Here is a 12,296-nt window from a genome sequence, read left to right as displayed (position 1 = left end):
TCAACTTTTTTGGCAAAATCTGTATAATTTTCCGTTAACGTGCAACGCTGCAATTCTCCCTGCTACAACTTTCGAGTTGTCTGGTTTGATCCTATTACGTAGAGCTGTTTTAATTTCATTGACTGAAGTTACTTGTGTGTCTATTGCTTCACGGGCTTTACCCTCTGATTTTGATTTTAAGAACGCTATAAAAGTATCAGTTAAATATGCAGTAGCGAATTGTTCAAGTAATGCAATTTTGTCTATAAAACAATCAAGTGCAAGAGGATCACCACTGTAGTTTTCTCTAATAGAATTAGCACATGTGTTAATAAAAATTCTCTTTTCCTCAGGTGTTGCCATGATTTGATCGTTAAGGGTCTGGAGCTGAATTAGCAGAAGGTGAGGCCACGTTTGTACTATTTGGATCGTTAAGATCTGATTTTAAAGTAGAAAAGTTGAAGTTAATATTTCACTATTTGAATCGTTAAGATTTGAAACTAAATTAGAAGTTAAATTTTTACTGGAAGAATCTTCGAAGCCTGGGAAATCTGCTGACAACGATAATTTATTTTCCTGTTTGGTGACTTTATCGTTCGAAGATGAAGTTAAACTTTCGTAGCTTGAGGCTGATTTATCGGAATCGGATTCTGAATCTGAAGTTTTTTGCACTTGCTTACCACTTCTAAGGTTGTACATATGAAATTATCAGAATAGCACAGATAATTCAGTTCAAACTATGAAATTAATGAAGTACTTATTTGAATGTCTGAATTTATATTTAAGCTGAAATATTGAGGAAAAAGAAAAAAAATTTGTAAATATGAACTGATTTACAGGTGACTAGTCGCTAAAGAAATATTTAACAATTTATTTGAAGAATTAATGAAAACTGCATTATACTTGTATAGAAAAATCTTTAAGAAGTAATTGAATTTAAACTTTGCACAAAAGTATATAGGTATTAGTTGGTAAAAATTTCAAAATTGTTGTAACTTGTTCAAAAACATCCATTTATATTCACAGACGCACCGCTTAGTAAAAAAAAAAAATCGTATATTTACACGGACGCACCGCTTTATATAAAAATCTGACTTGGTTTTTAACGGAACCACCATTGTTTTTCTAACAAACCATTGGTTTTCTAACAAACCACCGTTTATCAAAATCCAAAATTTATATGAAATGCAAAATTAATTTTTCCTTTAATTTTGAAATTTTTAATTTTTGATTGAAATGCGCAGGCAATGAATTTTATAAAGTTTTAATGTTTTAATATACATACATAGATGCGTAAGAAAAAAACGTAAGCAAAAAAAATTTTAGATACATACATATATATATATACTTAATTGTCGCTGCTGCTATAAGATGGCTGCTGCTGATGTCACCAATATTACTGCTGCCGGAGTTGTTTCTGCTGCCGAAGTCGCTGCTGCTGATGTTGTTGCTGCTGGCGGTGGTGGTGGTGTTTAAAAATGGCGAAGTTTTACAGTTTTCTAGTGGCGTGGGTTATATGCCGTTACTTAAAAGCGTTATGTTTTTTAAAATTTTCGTCGTTTTTGCTTTTATATTATCTCCGTTATATTTATTGTAGTTTTTAGTTGGTTTTATTATTTTAAAGATTTTGTTTTATCTCTGTTGAATTTAGTCCTTGTATTAGTTGTATTTCTATTAAAAATTGTCTTTCCTCCTATTGGATATTTATTTTTGTATTTCCTCTGTGTTATTTAGTTGCAATTTTTAGTACATTATATTATTTAAAAGATTTTTATATTATTTCTGTTGAATTAGTCGTAGAATTAGTTAATTTGTTAAAAATTTCCTTTTTATTAAAGTATTAAATTTCGTATTACCTCCGAATAATTTATTTGTATTTTTTCTTTAGGTATTTTATTATTTAAAACGATTTTTCCTTTGTATTATTTCTGTTTCCTTTAAACGTTCGATTTTAATCGAACATTTTCATTTCTACAGTTAGCTCTGTATTACTTATGTTTTATTTATTTGTAATTTTACTATTTAACCGATTTATATATTATTTCTGTTTTATATCGTTGTATTTTTAGTTTTAGTTTATTATGCAATATTAATTGTTTCCCAAGAATTTATATCACCCACTGCCACTTTTTTTTAACACCACTCTACTCACCACTCGCCCAAATTGAAAAATGAACGAGGCTCCAGCCTCACGGTCGCCATGTGAACTCCCTCGATGGGTACTTCAATGCCGGCACGTCGATTCACATACAGATGTCCGCGTGGAGGGCGCCGCCTCCACAGAGTGGCTGGTTTGCCCTTAATATAAACTATGTTCGGGGTCTTAGCGTGGCGGTCTTCCTCGCCACGATATCGTTTTTTATAATAAAAACACCACAACCGATTACTACTACGAATTAATGCTTCTTTATTAAATTTAAATGGACGATCAAACGTCCTGAGTCTTATGTGCACAAAATTATAATGATGGCGGTGAAACCAAAGAGGATAAATATAATAAGAGCCGTCACTCGTTAATATTTGGCATTTACTCGATGTGACAGTGAGGTAGTTATGAGTGGGAGCGGCCGTATGAGCTGGTGGCGCCGTAGGGCGCGAGCAGCAGCGGGTACTTGTTGTGGCTTGCTGAGAAGAAGAGCTGATGGAAGGTAGTGGAGGGCGCTGAGGCGTAGACTACGAAACGCCTTTGGGCGTGAACAGCAAGGAGCCACAAGATTTATAAAAGTTACGAGGACGTAGGGTTTTGGGATCTATCACAGAGCAACTTGTCCGATGCAACCATCCCTTGCACGTGAAACACTGAGAAGTGTATGACCGTCTTAAAAACGTTCTTTTCCGGCAAACGCAGCAAAACCATTTCTCAGAACCGCGGTCGGAAGGACGCGGATTGGGTTCGATACCTTCCCGTAGCAGGAGAGTATGGCGCAGACCCGCTGTAAGGATCTGCTGGGAGGATGACAATTTGTGGGAGGGATGCAACAAATTAAATGGGGTTACACTGAAATGACAGCCCTTGGTCGGGAAAAATCCCGAGCCGCTCTGGAACATATAACCGGCTGCTTGGGAATCGTTAACACGCAAGAGTAGGATAGTGTATATTGATAGCGTAGTTCACTGGGCGCATCTGGTGAAGGCGTTTACCATTTTCGAAAGATCTGCAAATGTTATTTTCAACACTTTGCAGCCACGCGCTTGGTTCCACATATTTCCTGCTTCGTGGATAATGTGCAACTCTCGCGGTCTTTTAATTTCGCGCAATCTAATTGGGACGTCTACAGCACAAGCATCGCGGGATGCGTCCTTTCTAGTTAGTTTGTCCGCTTTTTCATTTCCATCTATTCTCAGACCCAATTTGAATCCTTCTTTAGCACCTTGGCAATTCCTTCCGGAACCTCATTTTAAACAACGATTTATATATCCTCTTAAGTTAAAGTAATTCTCTGTCACTGAACTTTTAAAAATATACAAAATATACTCACTTGATGTTCTGCGTTTTGCTTTCTTTTTTACCCTCTTGTCTTCTTGTATCAATGATAGTTTCCCTTTGCAAATTGATGCTTTTATATTATCTGTTATACGAACTTCTTTTGGAGTATGGTACGAACGTCCAGTTTTGAAAAATTTTCTTTTAGCAGGAGATGTATCATCATGTCGTGTGTCATATTCACTTTGAGTTATTGCTGCTTCTATTACAGCCGGTTGATGGGATATCAACGGAATTATTTCGTCAGCATTAGATACTTCTTCATATTGGTCAGATAGGCTATCTATGTCAGAAAAATCTCTATCATCATCTTCAGCTATATCTGATTTAGTTTTATTTACATCGTTTTTTTCGCATAAATTATTGTTGGTGTCTTCTATTACTGATAAAACCGTGAGCGGTCGGGCCATTTCTATTGGGTTTGGGCATCGGCGGAAAATATTATGTATCTTTTCTATATTCAGACGCTCTTCTCGCTTCGAAGCGATTAAGTTTCTGAGTTTTTCGTTATGTACATTTTTTAATATAAAGTCTATGTCTATAGAAGAAAAGGGTGTGGTACCAATGTGCCCTCTTCCTGGCACATTTGAACGTGCCGGTCTTCGTATTTTATGTCTTACACCTTTATTTATACTTAATTTTCCAGGTATCCGACGACTAAGCCGAACACGGCTTCTTGGAGATATGTGAGCTTTATTAGAACGTGGTGATGAAGCAAATTTCGAATTTTCAGAAGTATGTTGTATATTAGAATATGATTTGGTTTGAGAAGTAGAGTAAAACTTTTTTGTTGAAATTGTAGATGGTTCATCATCATTGGATGTACATTTTCGGTTTTTTCTTAAAGGACTCCAGTCAGCAATTTCATTTACATCTTGATGATGCCTTTTTTGAGTTTCTTTGAGATGCTTTGGATCGATGCTGTTTGAGTGTTGGCTATGAGAGCTGATTCGCATCGACGTGTTGAAAAAGTTAGTAAGCTGCTCGTCGGCTACTTCTTCCGCATCTATAGCTTTTAATGTATTTTCCTTACCATTTGTTGATTTGATCATGTGTTGCGAATTTTTAGCTTTAGGCTTTGTACGGGGACTTCTACGTAATAGTGCCGCGTCGACATCTGGGGCATCGCCAAAAAAACGTATGACATTTTTAGAACTCCTCGCTTCCAAAAGCCTTTCAATATCACGTCCACCACTTTTCATAACTGAAACATTTTCTGAACTATCACATAATGGTTCTATGAACTCGATTCCATCTAGTATATCATTTCCCGCCTCTTTATGTGCATCAAGGAATAAACTTTTTTTTCTGGCAGATAACCTTGGTGTCGGGTTCCGCGTTGGACGTAGTTTTCTGGCGCTCTTAGGCGTGTCCATTTCTTTACTTAATTGCTAAAACATGTGAATAAACAGCTTCTGGTTTTACAAATATCACAATATCTAAAGACCCCGCCAATTGAGGTTTCGTGTTGAGTGACGTTGACAGTCATAACAAAAACTATAGTTACCACACGTTAAAACCTAATGTTTACCATATTGGATATAAAATTAAGGAATTATCGATCAATTGTCGAGTTTTCTTATCGGTTCGCGTCACCGTTTAGTCATTGTCATCATCCAGTTATAGCTACGACACATAAGCAGTTTTTCATATAGATGAGTTTAACACAAGCTTATGCAATATGAGTAGATTGCACGCATTTTTATGGAGAACGGTAGAATGAGAGACACTGGCACCATCTGATATTGAAAAGTAGCCATCTCCCAAATTTTATTACAAGCAAAGCATAAGAAAAATAATGTGATATTTGTTTTGGTTAAGGGTGTTGATACCATTTGCAAGTGGTTGGCAAATTTTCTAACATATTTCGCAAGTAAAAACTGTAAAACAAATGAATACGCCACAAAATGTGTTAGCAAGTGTCTTTGTTGTATAGGGATAATGTTTACACCAGTGCTTTACGAACTTTTTTATATACCATTCACATACAAAATTTCGCGAGCACTGTTATAAACACTCTCCCTATACAAAAAAAATACTTGCTAACCTATTTTGTGTCGTATTCGATTGTTATATTGCAGTTTTTAATTGCGAAAAATGTTAGAAAATTTACCAACCAGTGGGAAAAATAATTTCACTTGCAAAGTGTGCAAACTCCCTTAGCCAAAACAAATGTCAAAATCTTCTTCTTATGATTTGCTTGAAACAAAATTGGGGAGTTGGCTACTTTTCAATATCAGATGGCGCAGTGTCGCTAATTCTACCGTTCTCCATAAAAATACATGCTATCTACTCATAATGAATAAGCATGTATTAAACTCATCTATATGAAAAACTGCTTATGTGTCGGACCTATTAAGGCCGCGGTACAATTATATTTTTCATATAGATGCGTTTACCACAAGCTTATGCATTCCAATAACATCGCCACAATCAACCAAGATGTTGGGTTTGTAAATATGAAGGAACTTCAGACTTGGCAATTGAAGTTTATTACGCCTTGCCCATTCACATACAAAATTTCGCGAAGCACTGTTATAAACATTATCCCTATACAACAAGGATACTTGCTAACATATTTTGTGTCGTATTCATTTGTTATATTACAGTTTTTATTTGCAAAAAATGTTAGAAATTTTACCAAGTAGTGGGAAAAATAATTTCACTTGCAAAGTGTGCCAAAGCAAATGTCAAATTCTTCTTCTTATGATTTGCTTGAAACAAAATTGGGGAGATGTCTACTTTTCAATATCAGATGGCGCCAGTGTCGCTCATTCTACCGTTCTCCATAAAAATATGTGCAATCTACTCATAATGCATAAGCATGTGTTAAACTCATCTATATGAAAAACTGTTTATGTGTCGCACTTATAACACAAGCTTATGCATTCTAATAACATCACCACAATCAACCAAGATGTTGCGTTTGTAAATATGAAGGAACTTCAGACTTGGCAATTGAAGTTTATTACGCCTTGCCCATTCACATACAAAATTTCGCGAAGCACTGTTATAAACATTCTCCCTATACAACAAAAATACTTGCTAACATATTTTGTGTCGTATTCGATTGTTATATTGCAGTTTTTAATTGTGAAAAATTTTAGAAAATTTACCAGCCAATGGGAAAAACAATTTCACTTGCAAAGGTTGCCAACACCCTTAGCCGAAGCAAATGTCAAATTCTTCTTCTTATGATTTGCTTGGAACAAAATTGGGGAGTTGGCTACTTTTCAATCTCAATATCGCTCATTCTACCGTTCCCTATAAAAATACGTCCAATCTACTTATAATGCATAAGTATGTGTTAAACTCATCTATATGAAAAACTCCTTATGTGTCGGACCTATTAGATAGTGATCAACACCTCTTTTGAAGTTACCCAGCAAAAATCTACTGACTGAAAATGGCGACCAACAAAAAATATCCCACATTGTTCCACAATTGTTAGTATGACAGAATGACATGGCCTAATTGAAATGTCCGATCCATATATGCTTGCCTTTTCTTACATGCAATGTACCCTCAAATACGTCTCAAAAATTTTCTGCGAATCCGCCATTTGTTGTTTTCAGTTTGAAACCACAAGCGCAGCAACAGCAGAGTAATAAAAATTGATTTACAAATAAACTCGGATATAATAAAAACTAAATTTAAATTAAGTGTTGTGTGTGCTACGGTATTTGCATTTTATATTAATAATACATTTAGCAGCTCTTTATCGATCTTTACCGTGTACGGACGTGTTTATTTCAGCTCTGTGCTTTTCTTTCTTTCTGCTATTATACAAAATTGTGAAATACAAATATTTTCACGAATAATATAAACAATTTGACTAGACACTGTTGGCTCCTCACAAAAATAAAAAAATAAAACGGTTTTAAAAATTATCAATTTGTGTTGGAGACTGTTAGTTACTCTAATAACTTTATTTATTATTTTATCCATTTCTCGTTGCTTCGTTCGATATGCCTTGTTTTTGTGGTCATCGAATTGAGCGCGCTCAAAGCAGTGTGCAATGTGATAAGTGCAAAAAAGTTTACCACATACAGTGCGTTGTTGGTACATTGGCTGGTGATTTGGATTATTTTAAAAATCCAGATCAAGTTTATATTTGTCGTGATTGTGCTGTCGTTCATCATGAAGAATGTATTTCCTTGAATAATTCTGTCGCAGAGCAGCTACAACAACAGTATGCACCGCATTACAATAATGTTACTGATAAAGGGCAAAATAATGTTTTATCATATATCCTTGCTGAACTCAAAAGTTTACGAGCAGAGCAAGCAAGTACAGTTGCTGGTATTCACTCTCTGCAAGCTGACAAAAACAAATTACTTGACGAGTTAGAAATTGTGCGCTCTGAACTTATTAATCTCCATAAGCTCTATGATGAATGTGTTGCTGGTTCGCTTGCTTCGCTCACATCTGAGGCCAAAGAACTGCGCCGCAGTGGTAACAAAAATGCAAAAAAAGGTAAAGCTAAAAACAACAAGCAAATCATATATGCTGATCAGCCAAACTCTGGAAAGTTAAGCGAACAGAATAACAACACCTTGCATGCGCATAAGATTCCAAGCCCTATTAATGACACACCAATTGACGAGTCGAACAAAAACAATGCTGAGAGCACTGAAGTTCTTGTTGATAAAGTTATTCCAGCAAAAAGTGTTGTTTGTGCAATTAACACTACATCTGGTGCTACTCTCGCTAGTGCACACACTTATGCTGGTGCTGCTAGTTTGTCTTGCGCTCATTCGCTTTTGGCGCCTTATTCTTCACAAAGGGCGTCGACGTTGGCCGCCGCTGTTACCGCTTCTGTGACAAATGCCTCTGCCGAGAATGAAGTAAATGCACCCAGTGTTAATGCTGGCGAAAAGGAAGTAAATGCACCCTGTGGGAATGCTGTCGTAAATTCACTCAGAAATCTGAGCAAGCCTATTGTGGTTGGATCGTGTGATAACCTAGAACTTCAGGTTGCTCCTAAAATGATGTGGCTGCATCTGTCGTCTTTTTCTTCAAACGTGACGAATGCTGATATTATTGCCTATGTATCGAAGAACGCTGAAATCAACCCAAAGTTTTTGGTTTGTTATGCCCTCGTTAAGCGGGATGTTGATATTCATAAATTGGTTAAAGTTAGTTTTAAACTTGGCGTGCCGCTCTGCTACTACGATAAGGTAGTTAACGCCAGCATCTGGCCTACAAATGTTCAAATACGGCCGTTTCGTTCTTTTCGCAAGGACGGGCCACCTCAAAAGGTTTTAGTAAATACACATTCTCACAAAGATATTGTGACACCAGGTGATACTCACATCCCTAGTCTGATGCTAAGTAAATGAAGTCACAACAACAATAAAGCAGACAGTCACTTGTATCTTTTTTTTTTTTTGCGGGGAGGCTGAAAAATGCCTAATGCACCATAATTGCTGCCGTCGCAGCAACCGTGTGTCCGTAGACTAAAAAACAGCCCCGTTCTGGAACCGTCGCCCACCCCGGCACCACTTTCGCATTACTTCAGGGTGGCGTTCCATATTTCTCATTTTTTAAGAGCCTACTGTTGCCCCTGCGTCCAGGTTCCCGCTATTTGCTCTGGGTGTCCATTTAATCGCCACTGCTTCGCATGCGCATTTCTCTGCGCTCCCTCTCAGCATCCATCAGGCGTGTCATTACTATAAATGCCATTTTGCTCACTGCAGTCCAGCACTCTTCCCTCTTGCACATATGTGAAACTAAATTTCTCGTGGTAGGTTCCTCCCCAAAGACTCCATGCAAAGTGAGTCTTTCTTCGTGGAAACGGGGGCAGTAGAACATGACGTGTTTTGCGTTTTCTAACTCTGTGATACACATTGGGCAATGAGGATCTTCCTCTATCCTACGCTTCCATAAATACTCTTTGAAACCGCCATGTCACTCATTATCTGCGTGAGATGGTAGTTCAGTTCGCCTTGCTTCCGCTTATTCCATTGAGCTACGTTCCTAACTAGTGTGAAAGTCCAACGCCATTTACTCGAGGCCTCCCACCGTTCTTGCCACTTAGCTATTGTTTGTGTCCTTACTCTTTTCTTGTCTTCTTCAGATGGTCGCTCGATATTAGTGTTATACAGATCGGCCATTTCGCTTGCCAGTAAGTCCACTGGGATTTTCCGGGTTAGAACCAGGATCGCGTCGTCGGACACCGTCCGATAAGCACTTGCTATATTTTTGATGGATCTGTTTAGATCCATACCACACTGGTGCTGCGTGTAGTATTATTGAGCTGGTTACTGTGGACAATAGCTGACGTATAGCTTCGCTCGGACCACCAATGTTAGGCATTATTCGCATAAGTGATCCATTAACTTTGGTAATTTTCTCCCCCACCGCTCTGAAGTGCTCTTTGAAAGTTAACTTAGAGTCAATGTGCACTCCTAAGTATTTTAAGGAATCCTTTGAGGTGATTTGATGATCCCCGACAGTTAAGACTAACTCGTTCGCCGACCGTTTGGAGCTTACTAATACCACTTCCGTCTTTTGGCTAGCCAACTCCAGTCCTGTATTGGTCAGCCATTCCTTTATTCTTGCTACGGCGTCATTACATAATGCTTGAAGCAGGTCCAGTTTCTTGGCCACTACTACCACTGCAATATCATCAGCATATCCCACAATTTGCGTGTTTTCTGGTAGATCAATCTTTAGCACCCCGTCATACATTACATTCCAGAGCGTTGGACCGAGAACAGATCCCTGTGGGACGCCTCCTGTGATTTTGTACTCTTTTGCTCCTTGATCCGTGTCAAAAAGAAGTACTCTGTCTTTAAGATAGCTACCTATAATTCTGCGTAAGTAAGCTGGAGTGCCGAAGCTTTGCAGCGCTGCCATTATCTGCATCCAGTTCGCAGTGTTAAAAGCATTCTTGATGTCCAACATAATCAGTGCACAGAACTTCCTTTTATTTTGGCCTCCAGATATAGCTTCTCTAGCTATATTGACGACTGTTTGTATTGCATCTACGGTGGATCTTGATTTGCGAAATCCATATTGACTATTCGATAAGCCACCTGGTCTTTCTAGAGTCAGCTGTAGGCGCTCACTAATTATACGCTCGAAAATCTTCCCTAGGGAAACCAGCATACAAAGTGGCCTATATGAGGATGGTTGGTCCGGCTGTTTACCACGTTTCAGCAATAGGACAATTCTTTGTCGTTTCCACGGACGAGGGAACACGCCTTCTTGCATACAGGCATTAAAAAGATCAGTAAATAATGTAGCCCTAGTTGTAATCGCGGCTTTAAGGGCTATGTTTGGTACTTCGTCGGGTCCTGGGGATTTGTTATCAGCAACTCTTTTTGCAGCGTCCAGCACCTCTTGCTCTGTAATTTGCCGAATTTCCGTACTTTCTAGATCCTCGCTTGGACAAGTCCAGCGATCTTGCGCCGGGAAAAGTGTTTCAACAATAATATTCATCAGTATTCCCCACACAGATGACCATGCATTGAAGTCTCCACACACTAAAAGCGGGTGTTTACCTCGTGCTTCAATGGTGATCCCGTATATCATGTCTTCGAACTCAGCGATGGTCATGCTCGGAGGGGCATAGCAACTGAAGACGTATATACCGTTGATTTTTGCCCACGTCACTTGTATCTACATAAACAAATAAAACATTATGTCTACACATATGTACTTACACGCAGCAGAGAAGAGATGCTCCCAAAAGTATGCAATTGTAATTGTTGAAGTGTCGCTCACAAATACACGCATATGAGAAGCTATATACGTGCATCTGTAGTTTTAATTATATGGCGGCAACTAAGTAAATTCTGGAAGCGCCTAGAAGATACCACGAGGAAATCAAAGAGTATAAAAGCACCAGCGGTAGAGGCGCTATAATCAGTTTCGATTCAGACGATATCTAGCGAGCAATAGCAGTACGAAAATCGACACTGATGATGGCACAACGCCGAAACCGGTTTGTCTCAAAACAAAATTTGACAAGGGATGACGGAAAATCGTTCCAATATACATCATTTATCCACCCTGTCGGAAAATCAACCAAACAAGATAAGTCAATAGCAGTATTATTTTGAAAGTCAGTTTCATTTGAGCTATCAATCAGTTTGGTTATTAAGCCAGCTAGTTTCAAAGTATAAGTGTTATTGTGAAGTACTTTAATAAAGGCCATTTTTCCATTATTCAATATTGGAGTTATTTATTCAACAGTTTAGTGATTCGAACTTAGCAGAAGGGCAAATAAGAGGATTTGCAAGTAAATTCGTTACAATATTAAAATTTACTTTCAAAATGTATTTGGCCTAAGAACCAAATCCGACTCACTCTTTACGATGAGTTCAAACCTGGGTTATGATTTATTTTTAATAGTTGAGGCTTGGCTTAATGATACTTTTATGGATGGTGAATTCTTCGATGAAAATTTATACTGCGTTTTTCGTAAAGATCGCGATGCATCAAAAACTGGTTTATCAAGAGGAGAAGGCGTTTTAATTGCGGTTCGACGAAAATTTCGTGCGACTTTGGTGCCTTTGCCGAATGCTGATTCACTATTGGATATTCTCTGCATTTCTGTTCATGGAGTTTCTACACTTTTAATTTGTGCTTCGTATATACCCCCTTCTAGTAGCGATTTACTTTATAAAGAGCATGTTGATAATATTTCAGCCTTAGCATCTAGCCATGAAAATGTTTGCGAAATTGGGGACTTCAACCTCAGTAAATTAGAATGGTCTACTTTTGACAATAGTAGGGGGCTTCTTCCAAAGTCTTCAAATGCGTCTGCTGAAACATATGTGATTGACGGTTTTTCAAGATGTGACCTTAGTCAGATTAACCGTTT

General features: G+C 37.9%; 1 protein-coding gene across 1 annotated transcript in view; it reads right to left on the bottom strand.

The window, feature by feature from the left end:
- Window positions 1-4,992, bottom strand: part of eco (Establishment of cohesion) — a 140,629-nt gene extending 135,637 nt beyond the window's left edge. Inside the window, exon 1 of the mRNA XM_067757705.1 lies at window positions 3,459-4,992. Coding sequence (XP_067613806.1) covers window positions 3,459-4,839 — 1,381 coding nt within the window. The 5' untranslated portion in view covers window positions 4,840-4,992. The remainder of the gene's footprint in view (window positions 1-3,458) is intronic.
- Between the last annotated feature and the right edge of the window lie 7,304 nt (window positions 4,993-12,296).

The sequence above is a fragment of the Eurosta solidaginis genome, chromosome 5 (assembly GCF_040869045.1).
Source record: "Eurosta solidaginis isolate ZX-2024a chromosome 5, ASM4086904v1, whole genome shotgun sequence".
Classification (NCBI taxonomy): Eukaryota; Metazoa; Arthropoda; class Insecta; order Diptera; family Tephritidae; genus Eurosta; species Eurosta solidaginis.
The sequence above is the reverse complement of the archived record's forward strand: the minus strand, read 5'-3'. Positions and strand labels throughout refer to the sequence as shown.